General features: G+C 34.7%; 1 protein-coding gene across 1 annotated transcript in view; it reads right to left on the bottom strand.

Moving 5' to 3' along the window:
- The window catches only part of Spock3 (SPARC (osteonectin), cwcv and kazal like domains proteoglycan 3), a 248,324-nt gene that overhangs the window by 70,978 nt on the left and 150,907 nt on the right, over positions 1-26,439 (bottom strand). The window contains exon 5 of the mRNA XM_070016519.1: positions 515-638. Coding sequence (XP_069872620.1) covers positions 515-638 — 124 coding nt within the window. The remainder of the gene's footprint in view (positions 1-514; positions 639-26,439) is intronic.

Below are 26,439 nucleotides of genomic sequence, written 5' to 3'. Positions count from 1 at the left end.
CCTTAGAGGTTTAACTGAAGGAGTGGTGCCATGGCTCAAGTGGTAGAGTGCTTTCCTTGAGCTGAAGAGCTGAGGGACAGCTCCCAGGCCTATAGTTCAAGCCCCATGACCAACCAAAAAGAAAAAGAAAGAGGCTTAACTGAGGTACTGTAGGAGATACCATCTAAGATGAAGAAAAGTTATAGTAATAAACTCTAGCTGTTATTATCATTAGAACGGTAATGATTATTAATATGATTGTACATGATGCTAGTATTTCTGACCACATCCACAGCAAGAACAGACAACTTATTGGTTATCATATACCAAAGCTCAGAAAATTCACTGCTTTAGGGTTTATATTTTAAATATTAGAAACAAATATGCAATGAATCCTGCTGCAAACCAGTGGATTATTCATGTTTATTTTAAAAGATGGATGTATTCCCTGAACAATGACTTTACAGAGTAGGTGTTTTTAGGGTTTGTTTATGGCCTTATTGATTTCACAGTGAATGAGTGCAGTTGTCTTTACCTGAGAAGAGAAGGAATGGCCATCAGAACCACAAACAGGGCTTGTGTACACTCCTGAACACTGCTTGCAAGTGGATGATGTGAGGCTTCTCCATGGCTTCTGGCCTGTCCCTGTTTCTTTCATACTGCCAAAGAAAGAAAGCAAACAACTATGAAATACTTGCTTTTAAGAATACATTCCTATTGCTGGGTGCCACTGATTCACATTTGTAATCCTAGCGCCTTAGGAGGCTGTGATCTGAGGATTGTTTCAAAGCTAGCCAGGGAGAAAGCCAGTGAGACTCTTATCTCTAATTAATCATTGAAAAATCCAGAAGCGGAATTGCAGTTCAAGTGGTAGAGTGCTAGCCTTGAGCAGAAAAGCTCAAGGATAGTGCCCAGATCCTGAGTTCAAGCCCCAAGACAGGCCCCCAAAAAATTAAAAGGAAAAAGAATACATTCACATTAACCTTACTGTTTTCCCTTGTCCTATCATCTCGAGTATTCATTGGCATCTGCAAGTTGGGTTCTCATTTTCAGTATATTAATTCATGCAGTGTTCTTCAAAATCATCTTTTGTTTTGTATCTCAAGGTTTTTCCCTCTAGAAACAGAAGCAACATTTGCACAACAAAACAGAACTCAGCCATCTGCACCTTCTTCAAAGCTGCCTTTGGGTTCGCTTAAGAGCAGTATGAAAAAGAGACATCTAATTCACTATTGGCTTGAAAATAAGTGAAACTTACTTTTATAGAAAATAGAAACAGAGATCTCAAATTTTGCTAGTATTTAGACAGCCAAATTAGTAGGTTTATTGCCAAGAAGTCTAAAAAATGGATCCATTGGGCTTTGATCTAAAATAACTAAGGAAAACCCACTGTCTTCTGGTACCAACATGTGAAGTTATTTTCTTCCTCACTTTTATTAAATTACTTTATTCTCTCTATTTTTTGTTGTTGCTGTTGGTTTTGTGGCTTGAACTCAGGACCTTAGTACTGTCCCTGAACTCTTTTTGCTCAAGGCTAACACTCTACCACTTTGAACCACAGTACTACTTCTGATTTTCTGGTGGCTAAATGGAGATAAGAGTCTTATGGGCTTTCTTGCCTGAGCTAGCTTTGAACCATGATCCTCAAATCTCAGCATCTTGAGTAGCTAAGATTATAAACATGAACCCTCTAGCACCCAGCCTAACCTATCTCTATTTAAGTGAACTATTACACAGAGGCATGAAGGGCTTACAAACTAGAAGGAAAGCAATAGGAAGTAAAATTTAAAAACACGAGTCTCATTAGTGATAATTGTACCACCACCCAAGAGAGTATTCTGACACTCAGGTGAAAACAAGAAAGATAAAACATCTAGTACTTTCCTTTCCATTCAGTGTTTATCATATTTTTATGAATAAGCTAAATCTATACAAAAGTAGACTCATAATACCAAACTATTGAGAATCATTGTAAAGTTTTATATTATAAAAAAAGAATTCAAATATGAGTTTCAAATCAGTTAAAATTTGAATGGAAAACATATATTTCCCTCTCTTTTTCTTTCTTCCTCATTCTTTTCTCCTGTTCTTTCCTAAAACATTTTCATATATACTAAAGTAGAAAGTTTATCTCTTCTTTTAAATATTGTAAATTATGCTAAAAGACCATTTTATACTTTGCCTGCTATTGAATTTATTTTGTAATAAGCAAAATGAAAAAAAGAGAAATAAAAACAGTTTTACTAGCGATGTCCTTTCAGGATTTGCAAATGAACTCAGACCATAAAACCACACCAATTGTTCCCTCTACAAATACATGTATTAGCAGATTTTGTTTCTTTTTTTTTTTTTAGCTTTTTTAAGCTTTTCTTAATAAAGAATATTTTATTATACTTAACCAGATTTATAGTAAAAATATCATATGTCTATAGATTATGTAAGTATACAACTTTAGGTACCCTTTTGAATCATATTATTTCCTCCTTACATAAAATATACAATCTTAAAAATCTCAGTGAAATATCTCTAGTTAAAAGATTATTAGGAAGTCTTTTAAAAACACTTTGTTACTTTTTACCACTCTCCAAAAAACTTCTTATCTATGAACTTATTAACAATTCTGTCTATACTACAAAGAGCCTATCTTTTAATTACTCATACATATACACACTTTGTTTTTAGGAGGTATTATACAATCTGAGAGTAGCAGAGGAAGAGAATTATTGAACACAGGGAGATCAGATTTCATTTGTAGGCAAAATGATCACTGTTGCTTGGGTGGGCTTTTCAATAGTCCAAGAAGTGACAATCTATAACCTATGTTACCATCTCAATGAGTTTTGAGTTCCTAACATTGGTACCTTTCCTTTTGTATTTTCTTACTTTTCAAGCACATATGCAATCAATATATTGTTGCTTCTTTTCTCCTGGAGACTGAGATGCTTTTATATACTTTATCAATTATAAAAATCACACGTATGATTTTTGTTGGCACCCAACCCACACCAGTTGAGATTCGTGAGATCTGAGGCCAACTAAACCATGTGTCCACATGCTGGTGGCAATACGCCTTCTTCCTTGCTTCTATCCCTTCTGGGTCTGAAGCTGAGCTGCTTGGAGGAAAGGCCATTTTGCAGCCTAAAAATATCTCTAACCTACTCATTGAGGCTCTCTACTCACAAGCCAGCAGAGCAGCTGGGCAGTGAAAGATGTCATTGTAATCACTGCATGCGATTGTTTACAAATCAGATTTAACACAGCATCCTTCTGGAGTGACCGGACCATTTTGACATCTGGGCAATTTACCCAATCACATTCTTTATTTTCCTTTAGTTCAATCACACTTCCAGAAATAGTGTCAAAGATGGAAGAATACATTTGTCTCCTGTGTCGGCTGGAATAATGTACTGGAAACTCACTAGCTAAAAAACCCCAGAAGTTTAAGTTCTCATAGTCAAGGAGGTTGAAAGCCTGAAATTAGTATTATAGAACTGATACCAAAGGGTTAATAGAGCTACGTTCTGTGGGGTTCCGCGTCTGTCAATATGTTTTTGCTCTTTCTGCCTTATGGTGTCTGTTCACATAGGAGATGACTGTACATTCCCCTCAGTATGAGAGGAATTTCCTATACCGAAATAGCTGCTGTCGCTCTTATAAGGATATACGTGATAGTGTTTAGAACTCATCCTGGCAACCCAAGATAAATTCCTCTTCTGAAAGGTCTTAATTTAATCCTATCTTTCACCACATAAAGCAACAATTTATTGTACTGGCATAGAAATCTTTGATCTACAAATGAGGGTCATGGCATATTTGGGACTATCCTAAAGCTAACTTCAGAATGGATAAGAGGTAAAAGAGAGATTTTTGTCTCTTAAAATAAGATGTGAGCCAGGCGCCAGTGGCTCACACCTGTAATCCTAGCTACTCAGGAGGCTGAGATCTGAGGATCATGGTTCAAAGCCAGCCCAGGCAGGAACGTCTGTGACACTCCTAGCTTCAATTAATCACCAGAAAACTGGAAGTGGTGCTGTGGATCAAGTGGTCAAGCGCTAGCCTTAAGTGAAGAGCTGAGGGACAGCTCCCAGGCCAAGAGTTCAAGCCCCACAACCAACAAAAACAAAAACAAAAAACAAAAAAAAGTAAGATGTGAAACCATGGGACCTATGTTTCTTTGGGTCTGACTTACTTCACTTAATAAAATTTTTTCCAAGTCTTTCCATTTCCTAATAAATGGGGCAATGTCATCCTTTCTGATCCATCAGAAAGGATTTTCTTGATCCATTCATTTACTGAGGGGCATCTCGGTTGGTTGCGTATCTTAGCTATGGTGAATAATGCTGCAATAAACATAGTTGTGCTGGTAGCTTTAGTATGGTCATGTTTGTGATCATTTAGGTAAATGCCCAAAAGTGGGATTGCTGGGTTGTATGGGGAGCTCTGTGTGTAGTCTTGAGGAACCTCCATTTCCAAAGTGGTTCCAGTGCCCTGCATTTTGTATATACATTTTTCTGATTTGGGGAGGGGACGGGAAATAACAAAATGCTGAAACAAGGATATAAGTTGACCCAATAAGACCTACAAGACACTATGTTGAAAACTAACTTTACAACTTCAGGGGTCGGGGGAGGGTGTAGTAGGAGAGGAGGAGAGGGAAGGAATAGTAGGGGACAAACAAAGGAGGGGGTAACAATGCTCTACAAGAAATGTACTCATTACCTTACTCATGCAACTGTAACTCCTCTGTACAATATCTTTATAATAAAATATATAATAAAAAGATGTGAAAGATATCTTAAGTAAAATCAGACTTACATACATATTATAACTAAACTCAAACCAAGTCCTTTAATTGTACAGGGAGAATGGCTGGTCAAGAGTGGATGTTTTTGGGACTTAGACATTTCCTGTTAGAGATATGTGCTTTGCTTACCTTTGTTCCATATGCAAGGATGACTGATATTCAACTGTAGGCTTCTAGCCTATATACTTAACATTTGTCTTAAATCTCAGTGAATTATAGTAACATTTTATTTCCCCCCCTTTTTCTTTTTGTTGTTGTTGACGGTGATAGTGGTCGTGGGCCTTGAACTCTGGGCCTGGGCACTGTACCTGAGCTCTTCAGCTCAAGGTGAGTGCTCAATTTCTTGAGCCACAGCGCCATTTCTGGTTTTCTGTTTGTTTATTGGAGATAAGAGTCTCACGGGCTTTCCTGCCCAGGCTGGCTTTGAACAGTGATCCTTAGGTCTCAGCCTCCTGAGTAGCTAGGATTACAGGCATGAGCCACCAACACTTGGCTTTTACTTTTTTCTACTGTCCTGAATTTTAAGGAAACACCAATTTTGCAGTTTGGCAAAGCAGATTATGATTTCCACACTTCTACAGAGTAAAAAATAAAAATACCAGTGTTACATTTTAGCTCTTATTGTAAATTACATTAGTAGAAGAGAGAATGGAAATTATGACATGTTCAACTCTTTGTTTTATGAATTTAGCTGTAGTGGTCATTGTGAAGTTTGAAGAATGTAGTAAACAGATACATATCATTTGTGGGATAGATAAAGGCTCAAAGTTGACAGGGGAGAGGCCATGGCAGAATACTAGAAGTTGGAATTTGTACTTTGCTAACAAATCTCCCCCAAACTTTCCCACATGTTCCTCGTTCCTTTTGTATAATTTTCTTTTTTTACTTTTTAACTACAATTGATTATTCTTTCTGCAATATTTCTCTGATTCTAACACAAAATAAGTAGTCAATAAATATCACTGAGTGAGATCGAAGGAATGAACGAACAAAGGAAGGAAGGAAGGAAAAAAGTTAACCTAGGATTTTTGAGCAAAAGCGCTAAAGATCGTGGCTGTTTCCTTGGATTTATGCTAAATTAAAAAGAGAAATTCCACAGATAAGTTGACGTTAGGTGAAATGAACCCTAAGATAAGTTTTCAAATGTTTTTTCTTTCATGGGATTGTTTCTAACATATTTATAAGATGATTTCTTCGTTGCTTTGTATGTCCCTCCCCCATGGAATAACCCATGCTCTCACTGTATTTGATGTTGGTATAATTTGTGGAGGGGAAGGGCAAAAAAAATCATTTAAATAGGGATTCAGGTGGACCCATTGCAACAATGAGACGTACAAATTGGGGAAGGGGGAATGGGAAGGGATGGGAAGCGGAAACAAAGGAGGAGGCAACAATGCTTGATAAGAGATGCACTCATTGTCTTGCCCATGAAATTGTAATCACTCTGTACAGTATTGTAACCACTCTGTATGGTATTTTCACAATAAAAAAAGAAAAATTCCATTACATAACTTTATTTTGTAAAAATAAGTAAATAAATAAATAAATAATAAAAATAAATTAAATAAAAATAAAAATAAAACAAATGTACTTTTCCAAAAGTAATTTGGAAGGTAAGTCTGTATTAATGTGATTAATTTTTGTAATAAAAGATAGTTAATTAGAACACAATAAAAATAATAATCTTGGCTCTAAAGTTAAAAATTTATTTTTGCTTACAATTATTTTAAGTTATAGCTTGAAGGACCATGCCAAAGCACCTTATAAAATTTCCTTTAGTAGATTCTATACATCAGAGGACTGTTTTTGGACTCCTGATTTACAGTTTTTGGTTTGATTTTCATTACTTATTTAGGAAGCAAGCATTCAGGAAATTAAAATTTTGTTTCTAAGCCTGGTGCTAGTGGCTCACACCTGTAATCCTAGATACTCTGGAAGCCGAGATCTGAGGATCATGGTTCAAAGCCAGCCTGGGCAGGGAACTCCGTGAGATTCTTATCTCCAATAAACCACTAGAAAACCAGAAGTGGTGCTGTGGCTCAAGCGGTAGAGTGCTAGCCTTGAGCTGAAGAGTTCAGGGCCAGCACCCAGGCCCAAGACCTACAAAAAAAAATCACCAGAAAAACAAAAAAAAATCATTTCTTCACAACTTTAATAGTACTTTAACAAATTTTTAAAAAGAAATATATATATATATATATATATATATATATATATATATATATATATATAACTCTTTAAAAATACAATCGAAGCCAAGTGCTTATAAATTTCCTCATATACAAGGTCAAAGTGTCACAAAATCCACTCTGAAATAAATAATGGAAATCAAAAGATGGTATTCAACATGTTCTATTTTGAGGTATGGTGATGGCTGAATGGTTTTTGTTTTACAACTCATTTATTTGCTTATAGGACTACAACTTACTGAAAATTCAAATAGCCTTTTGCTACTTGAAGCTACACACATAAATGTACACAACCACCTAAATGGTTAGTAGATCATGTTTTCTCCAAGTTCAGATGATTTCTTGAAGAATGATTATAGTTTGAGCAGCAATTCTTCTTCTTCATCATCATCATCATCAAGAGAAAATAAATTATGATATAAGTATATCTTTGACAATGCTATATTTTACAAAGCATTTTTTAGACTGGAATGAAAGCACAGATGTTGAATAAATGAGAAAGCTTTATTGAATATAGAACATGGTATGAAATAAAAAGCCATTTATGAATTATTCATTAAATTTCATATAGAATAACTAGTAGAAACCTTAGGGCTCCTAGAAGGGTGCATCACATTTAGTTAGGCAGTAGGTGTGGCCATATGACAGACTTCAGTTTTCCCAAGGATAGGAAAATTAAACAACTTTCCACAGAAAATTGCCAACATTATTGTTAGTTTTAGGCTATCATCTCCAGGTTAGATTTCAAATGATTTTGATCCATTTTCTCCAATGACCTGTTACTTTGATGTGTCTATCGTGGATAATATCTGTAAATGGTTCCTCATCTTTCTGCAATCCTCTCGCTGTTGAAGTGGTACTTTTAACTTTCACCTTTACCCTATGACCCTAGCAAATCAGAGGAAACGAGTCATGACAGTTATGCCACACAATTTTCTTATTATCTAGTAGACTATTTTCTCACTGCAAAGAGAAAAGGTCCTGTAGATTGTTCTTAGAGAAGCTTCATCTTCATTTAACATATAAATAAGCAAGAAAGAAATTAAAAAACTAATTGGAATACCATGGAACATTTTTAAAATTCCCTATAAAACCAACCAAAACAACTTAAAATTAGACCCAGTAACCTTAAAAACACCTGATAAAAGATCTTATAAAGATAATACATAAGTATATGAAAATATTATCTACGTCTTGTTTCATTAAAAAGTCAGGATCAAAGTTTTTTGAATGGAATAGTTCAAAGAAATGGCCTTCATAAAGTACTTGAAATAAGTTAAAATTTAAATTTAAAATTTAAAATTCTTAACAGTGGTTTAATCTCAGTCGTTTTCCTTTCAAAAATTTTTGATGTTTATGTAATTTCTTCATAAACAACCTCTTTTTTTTATCAGTGTCTATCTTGTTCTTAAGTATTCATTCTATATGTTTTCTTCATTAAATACAGTAGCAAGATTCATATACTTCCTTTTTGTAATTGGAAAATAAGGAATTTCCTAGAAATATTTTCCTCCTCCATCACAGCTTTAATTATTCTTAATTTAAGCATATGTGATAATGTAATTTATACAAAGCATTGAAATGCATTTGAAAACATTTACTGTACAAGCCGTACACTTAGTGGCTAATAACAGACACAAAAAAGTGCAGACATTTTGATAGTCTGAGAGTGATTCATTTAAATAACATCCTTAAAATAACATTTAAAAAATTTCAGTGAGTGTGAGCTCTGATGCAAAGTTATAGTTATTTTGCTTGTATTTTTTTTTCTTTGCTGGACCTGGGGCTTGAACTCAGTGAGAGCAAGTGCACTGTGCCTGAGCTGCATTGTAATGAAGGCTCGCATTCTGCTACTCAAGCCACAGTGCCACTTCCGGCTTTGTGTGAGTAATTTATTGGAGATAAGAGTCTCACAAACTTTACTGAGGGGCATCTGGGTTGGTTCCATATCTTAGCTATAGTAAATAATGCTGCAATAAACATAGGCATGCTGGTAGTTTTAGTGTGGTCTTGTTTGTGAACATTTGGGTAAATGCCCCAAAGTGGGATTGCTGGGTCATAGGGACAAACTCTTCTGTCCAGGCTATCTTCAAACTGTGATTCTCAGATCTCAGCCTTGGGAATAGCTAGGATTATAGGCCTGATCCTCTGGTGCAGCTTGCTTGTATATATATATTAAAATAAACATTTAATAGTTATTTTAGAGATGATGCCTTTACTGTTGGATTAATTTGAATTATCTTTAATTAGAAAAAATGTTTTGTTGGATAAATGACTACCATTTCAAATGAAAATAAAGTGACAGAAATAAAATTATGTGGAAAAAATATTTTTCCCTCTTAACACCAGAGAATGAAGAGAAAACATAGAAAACATGGATTCACAGAGTGAAAGTAAAAGTTTATGTACATAAACCTTGAGATATTACTTTCAATATTTTTGATTTTGTAAAATTTAAAATATCTTTATGATTTATTTCTCCATAAAGATAGCAGCAAAGTATCATTGCAGAAACATACTCTTCTTATGAAGTTGACACAAATCTGATTTAATACGCATTTCTTATTGTAAAAAAGGGACAATGCGATGCCTATTTTGAATGATTGTGCTTTAATAATTCTAGCGGCATCATAAAAATTACTTTTAAAAAGCAACCTTTCATGAGCGAAGTTAAAACAAAGTCAAATGACTAAAAATAAAAATTGGTTCATTATGAAAAGGTCATACATTTAGAATAACACAGGAGGCACTTAGGGAAAATATTTGCATTACTTGCCAAGTGATGATAAGATGAAGCAAAGACAAAAAATGGCTAGTACAAATTGTTCTATGAGATACAATCCCACAAGATCAACTCAATTTTGGCCTAACGTATCATATTTTTGACAAAAGTGCTAAGATCTCCTTTTAGGATTACATGTTAAATATTAGATGTTTAATTGTGTTTAATGTTTAATGTGTTTAATTAGATGTGTCCCTGAAAATATGAATGTATCAAGTTTGTGTTTGTCTGAAACATCCAATATGCTATCCTAGAGATTTTATGAGCATCATCTACTAATTTCAATAGTGAAGGAGATCCCAGTTCTGTATTACAAAAGGAATTATTTTACAGCAATCCACTAGAATACATAAAGAAAAATTTAGTATATCTAATATACAGTGGATCAGTCTAGATATATTTTTTATCATCAGCCATTATCCACTATTCATTCTTTAAATAATGATTTATTCATTGTTTAGAGCATGCAAATTGGTACTGCTGAACATGTCTCTTCACTTGTTATATTAATTATATTCACTGGTGATATTTTCTTTTGGGTGGTGATTTTCAAATGGCACAGGTCAAGGTTTTAAATTCCTTTAAAGAAAAGGAGATTCAGTATTTCTCAACATTTCTCTTGTACCCTACACAGATGCAAAAGTTCAATGAGTATAATAGTGTAAGGTAATATGAGTTGCGAGATGTACTAAATATTGGCAGAGACTCAAATCTTATTTATTATTATTGTTTCTGAAAAAAATCCAATCTAACATGTATATTTTTTCAGGATATAATTCTCTCAAATAAGCTTGAAAATATGTTCAATCATTGTGTTCCTTAATTTTTTGTTGCTAAATAAATGAATATATATTTTGATGCTAAATAAATAAACTTAGATATAAAGGCACAGCTAAAGATGTTTTATGAGTAAGATCACATTTGTTCAACAAGATACTTACGTACTCTTAGATACTAGTTTTCAGTCATATTCTGGAGAGCATCTTTCCTATTGCAGGTTTGAGGCATACATCATATACTTTTGCTTTTTCAGTCAAATGCAGAGTAAGCGTGAATTCTAGAAGCATCAAAACTATGAAAAACTATCTGATGACTAAGCCACTTGTGCGCTAACTTTGAAATGGGCCTTGATTTTAAACAAAGTATCTTTCAGAAAATCCAGGCACAAATGGTTCCTCTGAAGTTGTTTTACATTTTATAAGTAAAATGTAATGTTGACAGTCTTTCTTCGCTAAAATGCAATTTTAGTTTTTAGTTCTTAGACTACATTCCTGAGGAGACTGAGAATGCTGATTTTCAACATTTCTTCTTCTCTTTTCTAACCTACCCACTTTAAAGGATATGTATTTCTCATTGACACCAATTTAGCTAGCCCCTGTCTTTGCTTGCCAGTTGAGACACATTCCCAAACTTTTTTTTTTTCTTTTCGGTCAGTCATGGGGCTTGAATTCTGGGCTTGGGTGCTACCCCTCAGCTCTTCAGCTCAAGGCTAGCTCTCTACCCTACCACTTAGGCCACAGCACCACTTCTGGTTTTCTAGTGGTTTATTGGAGATAAGAGTCTCACGGAGTTTCCTGCCTGCGCTGGCTTTGAACCATGATCCTCAGATCTCAGCCTCCTGAGTAGCTAGGATTACACACATGAGCCACAGGCATTTGGCTAGTTTTTTAATATAATGTATAATATATGTACATATAGGGGTGCTCTTCATGTATATGATATATGCATATATCATATGTATATATGATATGTATATGATATATACATGTACATAATACATATACATGTATTATGATATATACGTATATATCATATACACGAACAACACCCCAAGTGAGATATTTTCCTGTTATTTTAGAGATGAAATATTGTCACTTTTCTTCACAGGCCATACTTAAACCAAGTCTTTGAATCTTGGCCATCAAAATAAGTAAGATTATAGACATAAGCCATTGGCAACCACCTGATATACAATAATTTTAATAAAATTCAGATAAAAATAATTCTCAACTTAATCTTCCCCCATATTTTTTGATACTGAATAAAACAATGATGCAAAAGTTTAATATTTTGTAATTCTCAAACAAGTATAGGAATAAATTACAGCACTAAGCATTGTGTCATATATTGTGATCAGATTTGTCAATAATATCTTTTATATTACTGCTTAAACAGCCTAAGAATTATTTTCAGGAAGTAAGAATTATTCATTCTGAGATCTCAGTAGTGGTAGCTATCACAATATATAATAATATATTCACTAGACACTATTTTGAAAATGAACTATATAACTTGTGGGTAGAGATGGAAGGGAAAACTTAGAGCCAGAGAAGAAGTGACATTGTTCAAAAAGAAATATAATCTATACCTGACTTACATAACCCTTCTGTACATCACCTTTATAAAATAAATAAATTTTAAAATAATAAAATTAATTTTATTAATACAAATAGTATAATACTATGTTGTTATATTAATATCTAAGAATTTCATTGGAGTGTTTATCTCACTTCAAACTTCCCTTCTTTCTCAGAGCTGTGGGATGACCTGAGCTTCGTTTGGCCACCACAATCTCCCTTCTAAACCCCCAATGGCTGTCCTTCTATGTGGAGTCTGCACTCACATGTACTCACATTCAAAATGGATCCAGGATGGACAGCAGGTAGAAGCATGCCAACCAATTTATATTTCCCACAATGTGTAAATTGATGGGATTAAATCTCCCTGGGTAGCTAGAACCACAAGGATGTGAGGTTGCAATTTGTGGGCAAGAGAAACAGAAAAGCCTGATGGTTTTCTGTTATGACTTTGTCCTGGGATGAGCAGATGAGAATGAGGTAAGGAAGGAAATCTCATTCATTAGCTCCAGGATAAAACCAACATCACTTGAAGGTGTTTATTCCATAGACATTATAATTGTTTCCCTTTTTTCCTTCTTCCAGTCCACACTGTTCCTTCCATTTGTAGTCTGAAAGATCAACTACTACCAATAGTGGAGACTTTTTAAATAAAGTATTATCCTCCTCACGTGTTAGCATCTATGCGTAGTCACCTTAGGATGGACCCTTGCTCCCTAGCTCATACTCTGTGGCTCATCCCCTTGAGTGTGAACTAACATGCTTCTAATCCACAGGATACCACAAAAGGAATGATATCACTGCATGTTCAGGTAACAAGAAATGGTGAAGACTTGTCTTGCATGCTCACTCTCTCTTACACTCTCTGTTATAATGCCTAGGAAGGTGTGGTGAGAACAGATGGGTAGTGAGGAATGAAAGCCTGCCCGGAAACACTGGAGGTGTTTGTAAAGTGACTCTGTGCAGCTATTCACGGTCTTCAAAGAACTCCTTCTTGCACCAAGAAGTTGAAGGCCAGTTCAGAAGAGCCTAATAAACCACAGGGCTCTGACTACACTACATGTTGATTTATGGTCTTTAGAAGCTATGAAAGAAAAAGTATGTTTTGAGTCATTCAGGATGCAAAGAATTAATATGTCACTTATAGCATAACTTATGATTTTATTCATTAGATGGACACTCTTCTATTAAGACACACTGTAGAAAAACGTGAATCAAAGCCTGGAAAACTACAGGGCAGCAAAGATCAGACTAAGAATACTCTATGGAATTTGGCTTAATCTTTTAGAAGACATCACAGGTGTTGATATTTGCATGATACATTCAAGTTGAATTTATAACAGCTTAGCAGCTGTACTGTAAATAGTGTCTTATAAAGAGTCTACTGAGCAATAATTGCTACTCAATATTCATGGCTGAATGAAAGTGACTTATTGCAATTTTAACCCATTTTAGAATCATCATTATGTAAAATTTTGGCATATGGAATCTGTCTATATTAGTTAGTTTGGGAGGGAAAATGTCCATATATTCTCTTTTTATTTTACTCCATAGTAAGAAAGAAGAAAATATTGCATTTGGCAGTTTTGCAATGTATGTGCTTGGGCATTTTGACAAACCTTGCTGAAAGTTCTATTTTATTTCTTGATAACATATGCAGGAACATGCCAATTAGACAATATTTCATTTGATTTACATAGTTGTGATGCTGACAATTATTAAATATGATGGAATGGTAATGAAATGCTTTGTAAAATATTTTAAACAAACTCCAACGTGATCAGAGGAAAAATGTGTTCAATATATAGAAATCTAGCCATGTGAAAAGAATTTTTTTGTTTGGAACCAAGGTCATATAGCTACTGGTTTAAGAAATTTTACTGCCGAGTTCTCCAAGAACTATGAGCCTCCCACATAGCTTGGGATGGCAGGTGCATGCTACTGTGCCCAGCTAAAGGTTGAGAAGAAGTCTCAAACCTCTCTGTTCTGGCTGGCTTCAAACAACAAGTCTGATCTTGTTCCACCTTCTAAGTAGCTAGGGTAACAGAAGTGACCCACTATCTCTACACACATCACATAAACTGTACTGTCCTTTATTCTTAGTTATTTATTAAGAAAAAGGTTAAGTCACTTGAAGACTGTCAAGTAAACATTTATTCATTTTCTTTTTCCTACTATAATATAACTTTTCTGGTAGCTGAAATTTATCTTGTGTTTTCTTAATGTTTATATCCAGAGTAAGGGCCCTATTCCTTCATCAAAGTTTACGAAGAACACTTACCAAACACATAAAATGTAAGGCTGATAAGCAAAGTTTTGCTTTACTTTTTGGGCCTAAAGTCATTACATTTTTGAGAGGAAGGAGGAGTCATGAGCTTAAAAATGCTATGTAGAGGGCTGGGAAGGTGGCTCCGTGGTAGAGTGCTTGCCTTGCAAGAATGAGATCCTGCGTTCAATTCCTCAGCACCACATAAGCAGAAAAAGCCGGAAGTGGTGCTGTGGCTCAAGTGGTAGAGTGCTAGCCTTGAGCTGAAGAGCTAAGGGACAGCACCCAGGCTTAGAGTTCAGGCCCCACTACTAACCAAAAAAAAAAAAAGCTATGCAGATATTTGATAACATTTTAAAATCAATGATACACAGGTCCAAAGAGGTTAATTCTAAATTTTAAAAAAGCTTGCAGGAATCAAATTGGTGCTTCAAGGGTAGCACTAACTACCCTTGCTAGTTAATGCAAATATAGCCTGATCATTTGACACTGTTTACACAGTTCCTGCTACACCATCACAGCAACAAGTAGAGAGGAAAAGGAAGAGTGATCGACAAAATGTGAATAAATTAGAAAAGAGAGCCTATGGCCTTTTCTAATGAATGTTTTTGACAGTAATGAAATAGTGGAGAAGTAATGAGGAAGGAAAAGAAAATAATATTAAAGAATGAGATGAAATGAATAGTATTAGAAATATATATATATATACAAATATAAATGAAAAAATACAACCAGTTTTAAACTTATTAAAGATATATTTAAGATATTGTTCATGAATTACTAGTATAATTTTAGTAAGACTATAGATGTGCAACATATATGCTATGTGATAAAGAATAAAGGAAATAATAATAATAGGGAGCAAACAATTTAATTAAGGGAACAAGAACAGAGATACATTTTTCCTATTTTCTTTTTGTGGTTGTTTTCATTATAGAACACAATGAAAGCATACTAATAATTGAAACATTTTAGTCCAATTACATTTAATGATTTTGAGGATATTTTTCTAATGCTACCCTTAGAGTACAAACTTAATAACACATAAAACTTCTTATTTTCCTGTTATGAAACCTAATCAGTAGAAATATCAAAAAATATAGAAATGTTTGGTTGGAAAGGCAGCATCCTTTTACAACTCAGGATTATTCTTTTCAAAATTTAAGTTTTATTAGATTAGATGTTTCAATACTTTATCATCAGAGCAAAGCAAAGCTTTGCATAGGCTGATTTGAAGAATTCAAAGGTTAGAAAAACAGAAAGGCAAGAAAAGTTATAGACCCTGGCAGATGGTGGGTACAAGGCAAATTATAGTGAGAGACCACAATGTGAGACATAAATTTCCATGAGATATAGAAGAGAGAGAAATGTCTTCAGGTGGGGAAACATCATAAAATATGCACTGGATATAAAACATTTGCAATGTACCCTGAAGGATGGATATATGTGTCTGTTATCTCAGAATATTCATTACCTGAGCATATAAAGTTTTAACAGCTGTGACAGAATGTGGATTGCAGTTACTCAAGCAATGCCATGGGAATCAAAGGACTTTCTGGCAGGACAATCTCTTCACTGAGCATGGCAAATCACCAGAATTGTGGACAGAAGAGGCTCCACCCAGTGCAACCGTGAATCAATTGCAAATCAGCAGATCAATGCTAAGATTTAAAGGGTCATAGAGTATGCCAGGCCCAGAGGGTGATGAGGGAAGTCTGAGGACATTTGTATTTGAGGAAAAGGAGGAATAAAACCATTTCAGTACAAAGGCATTTCAGTACAAAGGGAGGAATAAAACCATTTCAGTACAAAGGCATGGAAGCCATCAAGTTGAAATCAGTCATGTGTACTTGAGGAGAGAAGGGTAGGGGGACAAGAAGCTGGCTTTGCTATTTTGGACAGACTCTGAGCTGAGAAGTGATCAGTTATAAGGTAATAAATAAGACCCAATGAAGGTTGCCAAATAGTAATGTGAGAGACCACATCAGGTATCCCCAAGAGAGAAAGAGGGAAAACCTTTCTAAGTGTCTTCTTTCACTCTGTAAAATTAAAAGCAACAAGATGTTTGGACAAACATGCCCTGTTTGGTTAATAAAACTAAACACAACCATAACAACCACAGCAAAACAAGTAAAGAACACACAACATAAAGCACCCAAATCACATACTTTTCAGCCATCATGACTTCTCAGTTTGTGGGGTTCTGAAATATAATTACCTAAACGTGTATTGTCCGTGTATTGCCTCTCTAATAGCAACATGATCTACAAATTCTAGCAAAATAAGAAAAGCCCTTTTCCATAGGGAGCATCAAATGAATTTTAGATGAGATTATGAGCAACGGGCAACCTCATTCTCTGATTCTTTTTTTTTAACATGAAAAATTCGAGGCTCAAACTTTTGGATTTCTTTCCTAAATTCAAGTATCTTTTCAAAGGCCATTCTCCATGGGATTCTCCAATCTTTAGACAACTTCTCGGTAAAGACAATTGACAATTGTGGGTTTTGTTTCTTATGATTGAGTCAAGGCTTGTAAAGTAAACCTTGGACGAGTCATAATGTAATTGTTTCCTAAGGTAAATGTTTCCTAATCAAAGCAGTGAAGATAATGTTTTTCTCTTCAGAAAAGATTGGGCAGGTTCAAAAACAGTATCCAGGAATATATTTTTGCTATTCCTATAACAAATCAGTGTGGCTTTAAGTCAGATTTTTTATTGTATTATATGTTGAGGAGGAAGTGCAGTGGTTTTCATGGAGTTAATCATTGTATCAGTGGTGTTTTTTTTATTTTGGAAGCTCTTGGAAAACAATTTGTGGCTTTGTCTATTCTAGCTCCTAGAGGTTGTATATATCTCTTTTTTTGTTCTATCTTTTTTTTTCTCAAAAAACAGATTGAGTATTTCTCTTAACACCTATCTGAATCTGACTTTTCTGCCTCTCTCCTCCACATGTGAGATTATGCTGAACCTATCTGGATAATACATGAAGTTTACTCATGAGATAGCTCAGAAGTTATTTTAATTATGTCTCTTATGTTTGTCATGCAATGAAATATAGAGCAGGGTATAGATATCAACCGTACTCCTTGCAATATATTGAGATGTCTTCACATATAATGGAAATTTATACATGTAAATATATCACTTTATGAAAATTGGGAATCAGTGAACTGATTCAAATATGATTCTAGATATTATATTAGTGATCTTGTCTCTTACCCATACACTTATGTTTTCATCTAGAATTTATTGGAATATAGTAGGTTACCTTGACAGCTTTCATTTAAACTCATGCATATTTTCCTAGTTCTCTACCAACACCTACTAACTGTGAAATGAAAAAAATAAAAAGATTTTCAGGTCAGTGTTTGCATCATGATTCACATCAGCCCTTGTGAATATTCCATAGATAACAGTAATTTCATTACCAGTGAGAGAAGATAGATCTTGTTTCTGCATGGGTATCTCTCAGATAGAATATTATCTTGGAGCACATTTTAATACTCCAGATATTTATGGAACTATGTGGACATTGGAACATCTCTGGTTCATTATTAAACATGGTTTTCCCAATGCCAATCAAAGAATAAATCATTGTGAAACTCAACTATGAATCACCAGATGGGACTCTGTAGGAGTCCAATAACTACATTTGCACTTTAAATAAAGGCCCATAAAATCACAGCATCATGAGACTCTCATCATGTGATAATCCCACCCTGGTGAGTGTATGGAGGTTCATAATGGAGTAAGTGCCATCTCTTTGTTATGCACTGAGATATCCCTACCACCGGCTAGAGCAGGGTGTCTCCTATTCATTGTCCTTTAAACTTTTCAATTGTGTCCCTGCATTAACATTGTCAAATTTGAGGTCCTGATTTGTTTGTAGAACTTTTCACTCATACTTCTATGATGTTTAAAATTCTGCTTCCTAACTATCTTAGTGATTGCAACTATTTTTTGTCCCACACCCTTCCTACTATGACTATGAAGCTGAGCCCTATTTTGTGGGGGAAAACCAACATTATTTGGAGAAAGAAACAGAAATCTGAGTGAACAAAGATATTTATTTTATTTGCATAATGTAATTTGGTGCTTCCAAAATTGAGATGTTAACATTCTGAGAATGACACAAATGTTTCTTTTGTACTCATTACAAGAAGGGAACATTGTTTTCTATCAGCTTGGATTTTGTTCTTGGCTCATCACTGTTGTTAATGAGACATATTAAGCAGAGTTTGTGTTAGCACCAAAGTAAAAAGGAATTTTTAAAACCTTCAAACAGCCAAAAGGCTGAATATGAAAATTCATTAATTTAAAAACCCCAAGAGAGGAGACTGAATAGTGAAGATTCATGTATGTTGATCTCTCTGTCTCTGTCTCTGTCTCTCTGTCTCTGTGTCGCTCTGTCTCTGTCTCTGTCTCTCTCATTTCTCTTTGGGTCAGTCTTGGAGCTTGAACTCAGAATCTCAGCGTTGTCCCTGAGCATTTTTGCTCAAGGTTAGTGCTACCACTTGAAGCCACAGCTTCACTTTCAGCTTTGTTGGTGCTTAATTGGAGATAAGGGTCTCATGGGCTTTCCTGCCTGGGCTGGCTTTGATCCTCAGATTTTAGTCTCCTGAGTAGCTAGGATTACAGGTATGAGCCACTGACACCCAGCTTTTATATTCAATTTTTTTAATTAACACATTCTATTAAATATTCAGCACACAAAACATTGACTTCCTTTTCCACAAAGACCTTGGTTGTCATTGTCCAGTTTTCAGTGAAAACACATAAGAACACAATGGTGGCTCAGTTTACAGGTTGTTTTTTCTCTCAATGTCAGATTCTCTTTTGTTCCAAATTTCAAAACTACAAATGAGAGATATGTCTTTATTATATTGCATGATATTACATATCTTGATTTACTGTGTAAAATTTTATTATTAGATTAAATTATGAATTAATGGCTTTGTCATAAGAGATTCAGGATGGGAGAACTATACAATTTGTGATTCTCTCAGTTTTCAAATAATTGGCACACACTTTCGCATAGTAATAGTCCATATTAGCCTTATTTTCTTTATCTCATATTAAGTTACACACTTATGGACAGAAAGCTACTACTGCTTTGTGTTACATAACTTATACTAGATGGTAAGGAAATTTGGCATGAGTGAATGGATTAAATGATAAACACATGACTGCATTCTTTTTTTTTAAATATTATTTTGATGACTGCATTCTTAAACATATTATGTGTTAAAAATTCAGATTTATCCTGCAGTCTTGCTTGTGAATAACATTTTGTTTCTTCTCATCCATAATGATAATCCCATATTTTTAGAAGAGACAACTAATAATAGTCAATAAACAGCAGAATAAAAGCAAGGAAAGAAGAAAGGAAGGCAGGAAGAAAACATGTCTGTAACAAGTGTTTGGATTTTACTTTGCATTTATTTTGCTTAAATTAATTCTCAAATATAAAACTCCTTTTCTTGTTTTCTTATCCTCCTACTTTACTTTCCAAATAGATTCATGTCTCTCTTTCACCAGAACTGTACTTTTTCTTGGGCACTACATGTGAAAGTTGTTTTTAAAAAGTATCCAATGGGAATGTATTTTATACTTAATTTTCTTTTAACAACTTTATTTTACCAAAACTAAGTACGAGGAATAACTCTAAAGAAATGATGTAATCCCAAACATTAAATCACTGAAAAAATTCTACTCAAATTCAGGCAATATTTCAATGAAGGAATATTTCAATGAAGGAATAGGTGTGTGTATGTATATATTTATGTATGTATTTTTCTACAAGAAATGTACTCATTACCTTATTCATGTAACTGTAACCCCTCTGAACAGCATCTTTACAATAAAATAAAATTTAAAAAGTTAGAAATAAAAATTTGATTGTAAAAAAGTTACATAAGTAAGGTAATGAGTTACATTTCTTTTTGGATAGTGTTACTCCTCCTAATTGTCTCCCACTTCCCTCGCCCACTCTCCTACCCCTCCCCACAAGTGGTAAAGTTCATTTCCAATATAATATCAACTGTATTTTTCTGAACATACTAAACATCAATGATTTTAGCATATGAGTGAACACAAGCACGCAAAAATATTAACACAAGTGGCAAAAGCTGAACTAATTTGAAATGACTACTGGAATTTTTCTACTATTAAATAAACCTATCAGGATATATATTAAGGATCACCGACTTAAAGTTAAGTCACTAGGTACAGTTTAAAATTTGCTTTTAAGAAAACAAGTGATTGCTTCTTGAGATGGTACAAGAGAGATCTGTGCCTGAATCAATAATTATGTTAATCCTGGTTACATAGAACTCCATGCAGAAAGCCTTGCTACTCATTAGCTCATTGCCAATCATTACTGTAATTTCAGCCTCTGCTGCACATCACGTCCTGTTGAAAGGAACATTGATAACACGAGCTAGAAATTCTTCCACACATAGCAGACTGATAGCACGAATTACTCAGCAAAAGAGAAAGCCTCCAGTTGCTTGTGAAGCACTTGCTGCCTAAGAATGATTAAGTGTTTCTGAAGGAAACCACAAATCACAATAATGAATCAGATGAAAATCTCCAGTAAGATACTTAACAACACCAGCTGTCCTCAGCACACAGTCATGTACAATGTAAAATGATGACACCCTAAATAGCTTGTGTCGGCAGCTTTAGTAGACTCTGTCCCAAGTTAGTTTTCTGTTTTGACAAGCGCATCAGAAGGAAAACCTGATGAATCAAAAGAACATCCGTGCATTCGAATATTCCCAGAAGAGAAAAATTTGTAAACAATGATTTTTTTACATTGGTAACTCTTAAGAAAATAAAAAGCATCCTAATCACAAACATTTTCTTTCTTTTACTGTAGTTTAAATTGAGTAAACCAGTGGCTTAGATGTTACATTTTGATAATTGCAGAAATGATAATTTAGTATTTGGACACAACCATTTTAAACTATTTGAGTTGGTAAACATTTTGACTGAGTTATATTTCTATATTGTTTTCAATATGTCTATTTTGAGTTAAATATAGGTGGGATTTTCATTATTATATTGAGAATAGAGAATATATATATATATATATATATATATATATATATATATATATATGGAGAATAGAATTTAGGCTATAGTTAGAGCAATATATGAAGCCATAAAATCCTCATAATATATAATAGGCTGTAGAACATATAATATATAAAATATATTATAGAATCTGTAAAATCTGTAGAAAAGTCCTGTTAAAATATAAAAATCATATTTTTATATTTAACATATTCATGATTTTTTTTTTGGTCAGTCATGGGGCTTGAACTCTGGGCCTGGGCTCTGTTCCTAAGTTCTTCAGCTCAAGGCTAGAACTCTCCTACTTGAGCCACAGTGCAACTTGGAGATAAGAATCTCACGGAGTTTCCTGCCTGGGCTGGCTTTGAATAATGATCCTCAGATCTCTACCTCCTGAGTAGCTAGGATTACAGGCGTGAGCCACCGGCTCCCAGCTCATATTCATGACTTTTTAATGACTGAATCAAATTATGTTTGATCGCAATCACAGCACAACTAATTAATTAACTAGAATAACCTCTACTTGAAAGAATATGCTCGTTTTAAACTAAATAGGACAATGTATCTACATATGTATCTGTGGATAAACATGTCATTATTTCCACAATGTATAGCTGTAATTGTGAAGAAGTATCTCCAATATAGGTATGGTGATCCATGCATGTAAGCCTAGGTACTTAGAAAATGGAGGCATGAGGATCATGAGGTCAGTCTGTGAAACGTTATCAAGACCCTCTCTCATTCAAAAGAATCACAATTTGGGGGTTCACAACGTTTAAATGGGTGGAGCTCTTGCCTTAAAATGCTGGGCTGTAAAACTTTGGGTTCAATTCTCAGCATTACAAAAAAGTATGTACTACTCTGTGCAGGGCAAAGACCATGTCAACTAGAAGTTACACTTAGGCACTAATTGGATAGTTCAGAAGATTTTTTCACTGGAACAAAAAATGGTTTTAAACACTAGTAAATAACAAAATACAAGAAATGTCACTAGCATGCAGTATAAAGGGAAACAGATGTCCACTTTTCTTAGATTAAGTTTCATTCAAAATATATTGCTAGGGAGACTGAGTGGTTTGATCATGGATTCATACAATTCCACTCAAAAAAGAACCAAGTGTGAAATGCAAAGAATGTTTAAAAATGGAAGGTATGCAACTTGTTCCCAAGGAAAAATATGTGCTAAGACTTCATATCACATAAATCTAGACATTTTTAAAAATGTTATAATTATGGTCAATGTAATTAATGGATTATAGATAAGAAATATATGTGTTGAATTCACCCTACTTGCATATCTAAACCACCATTCTTTTTACTTTCTTTGTTCCAAGGAGTCAACCTTGAACTCAGGACCTTTTCCTCCCAGTGGATTTTTGAATTCATGGCTGGCATTTTGGATACTAAGAGGCAGAATGAAAACTGAAGCAAATGTCTTTATATGTTAAAATTCATTCTATTTTGACAATAGAACAAGATGACAAATGATTCCTTCTATTGTGTCTTTACTGCAATTAAATGTGGATTCTTTTCAGTTGTTTTCATTTTGCTCAAAATGTTTTATTTTCTAGTCATCTATCTTTTTTACATGGTGAGGTTTTGATCACTATAAGCATGTATTTAGAAAGGGTGTATAAGTTCCGGGCTATTTTAATGGTCTTATTTTATGTGATATCAATTAAATTAGCTCAATTTATTTGTACTCAATCAGAGGTGTGAAATTTTAGATGGCAAGATGGAGACCAAAAACGTACAGAATTGTAGATCTCACCAGTATTTTTAAACACTATAATAGTTAATAAGTAAGGGAGAGAAGACTATTTGTAAAAGTTCATCATTATAACATGTCTGATAGGATCACAATTTTCAATGTCAACATTTAAAATGACGATCATTTCAAATTGTTGAAATTCCAGAGATATTTGGCTATTGTTTCCACAGTTATGTTCAAGTTTTCTAATTCAAACTATATATATATATATATACACATATATTTTCAAGGATGTTTGGAGGGTTTTGGAATCAGATAAGTCTGAATGAACACTCTGGAATAAGTCATTTAAACTTAATGCTTCTTAAGTGATTGTTCCATTGATAGCAAAGCCAGAATCTGATAGTTGCTGACTTTTCCACTGGAAATCCTCCATTAGTTGGGAAGTCTGCCAAAGCCCTACCCTTTCAAGAAGGAGGATGTGAAACTGATTTGAAGCATACGGCATTACATCAATTTTCTCCTGCTTGGCAAAACTACAAATGCATATACACAAAGATTTTAGATTCCTATTAGTAACCCAAGCTTTTGACTCAAGTCCAGCCATGATTCAAAGTGATTGCTACAGATCTGCTTAAAAGTCTCCATTGACTTTTTTGAAACGAAAGATGAGTCTTCTATTATGGAGGAAGCAGATATTGATCCAGAGTTTTAGATTCAGTCTATTCAGTCTACCATCAAATATATCATAGAAAAGCCTTAACCAATGCTGGGCCAAGGACCATATTAGTTGCATGAAAATGACTATGTATCACAACTAAAGATAGCTGAGCTCTTTTCATTCTGAAAGTTTTGCTTATCTTTTGTTTATATGTTTCATTTCATTTTATTATTCTATGTTAACTGGAAGGACTCTCTCCTCACTCATTTGTGGGGCTCGATCTCTCTCTCTCTCTCTCTCTCTCTCTCTCTCTCTCTCTCTCTCTCTCTCTCTCTCTCTCTCTCTCTCTCTCTCTCTCTCTCTCTCTCTCTCTCTCTCTCTCTCTCTCTCTCTCTCTCATCATTTGTGGGGCTCAAACTCAGGCCCAGGCCTGGGCCCCCTGTCCCAGAGGTTTTCTCTCAAAGCTAGTGCTACTGATGATTAGAGTCTCATGGACTTTACAGCCTGGGCTGGCTTCAAACCACAATCCTCAGATCTCAGCCTTCTGAGTAACTAGGATTACAGGTGTGAGCCACCAGTGCCTGGCCTGGAAGAATTCTTGGTACTGTCCTTGAGCTGGGATCCCTGTGTGTTCCACAAGGGACTGGGAAAGGCAAGACAGAGCTTCAGGGAGAGAAGCAGGATATAACATACTATCATGGGAGTGAGGATTTACGAATGGAAGAGGGTTAAAAGAAACTGGTGCTGGGAAAATCAGCACATCAGTTGTTAGAACACCATTGGAAGGTCAGATCTGAATAAGTAAAAGAGACAAATTTACTTACTGCACTTCCTTTTGGACCGAGGCCCTCCAGAACTCTAGAATTCAGGTAAAAAATGAACGGTAGTAACAATTATTACATGCAGTCTATGTGCTGAGCACAGAGTGATGCATTGTATACCACTGGCAATATACATCAGCCTATTAACCAGGAAGAAGGCATGCCTACAATGGGAATGAGGTGGAGAGGGCACAGTTGGAGAAACAGAATACATTTAGATTGATCTCAAAGTGCTTTTTCAGTACATGCATACAGCATACATACAAACTGAAACTAAGAGAAATTTAGAATAAAAGGAAAATAGTAAAACATACTTTTTGTCTACAAATGAAATACCTTCAAACACATTACAAATATTGTTTGCTTCCAGGAAAGGAAGGGAGGATAGACTTTTCCTTGTCCACATTTTAGTATATATTGAATATCAAAACTATCATTATTCAAATAAGAATGAGAAGACTCCTGAGTTTTAAAAACATATTTACTGTGTAAGGATCTACCTAGACTTCCTTTAGAAAACAGAAGGTGGTAGAAAAAGATTCTTTCTTACAATGAAAAATCTACATGTCAAATATATTCTATACAACTTTTGTTTTGTTTTGTTTTGTCGGTCAAGAGGCATGAACTCTGGGCCTGAGTGCTGTTCTTCAGTTCTTCAGCTCAAGGCTAGTGCTCTACCACTTGAGCTACAGCACCACTTCCGTTTTTTATTTTTCTGGTGGTTTAATGGAGATAAGAGTTTAACGGACTTTCCTGCCCAGGCTGACTATGAACCGCGATCCTCAGATCTCAGCCTCCTGAGTAGCTAGGATTACAGGCTGAGCCACCAGCACCCGGCTCCTTTCTAACACAGAAAACCTCCCCCTTCACAAGTGTACTGGATAAAGCCCTCACTTCTTCCTCTCTCCTTGATTTGATTATTTGATTTCTCTTTCCTGCACACAACCCTTTTTGACTCTCCATTCCCCATCAATACTAAGCAATCACTAGCAGCATGCTCCAAACCTAAAATCAAACTAAAACAAATAATAAAATAGTAATAGAACAGATCAAATGTCCCTGAGTCAATTTTTAGCAATTTCTGCTTGAGTTTACTTTTAAGGCATGGTCTTTTGCTTTTGCCTGAGATGTCCTCTAAACCCTGACAATTCTATTTCCACTTCCTGAGTACCTATGATTCCAGACATTCACTACGATAGTGGGCTTGTAGATAGGGTCTCACTAGACTCCCATTCTTCATACTCTCAGCCCCTAAGGGTTGGCTTTCCTGTTTTTATCTACCGAGTAACACAATCTCTTAATCTTTAATGGAATATTATCATTGTTTTCTTCTTAGGCTATAATTTATAATTTTTTCTTTTCCTATTATGCCAGGAATACAACTCTGGGATTGTTCATTTCAGTCATCTTATTTTTGTAACTCTCTCAAGCGCTGTAGAATAGACATTTTTCTTAATAATTCCTTTAATTTTACATCTCTCTTACTCCCATTATACCAAGACCCACAAGTTTTCTTCCTATTTTATTAGCTGTTTATTAGCATTTTTATCTCTCGTTAGATGAAAAGCTGACAAATTTCAGCATTTTCTGTTTTCAGAAAGAACTTAGGAGATCTATGTTGTGCTCAGTATTAGGATTTGATGAATGGAAATAGAACGATTACAATCCTTAAAACCCATTCTGACAATATTCTAAAATTTCAGTGTGGTCTGTGAATATAAAATAAGCACAACACACTACAATTTCTGGCATTGAGATTAACATTAGAATTATATAATGACATATAGAGGCAG

The sequence above is a fragment of the Dipodomys merriami genome, unplaced genomic scaffold (assembly GCF_024711535.1).
Source record: "Dipodomys merriami isolate MVZ:Mamm:240054 unplaced genomic scaffold, mDipMer1.0.p SCAF_12, whole genome shotgun sequence".
NCBI lineage: Eukaryota > Metazoa > Chordata > Mammalia > Rodentia > Heteromyidae > Dipodomys > Dipodomys merriami.
This window is presented reverse-complemented; position numbering and strand designations above follow the sequence as displayed.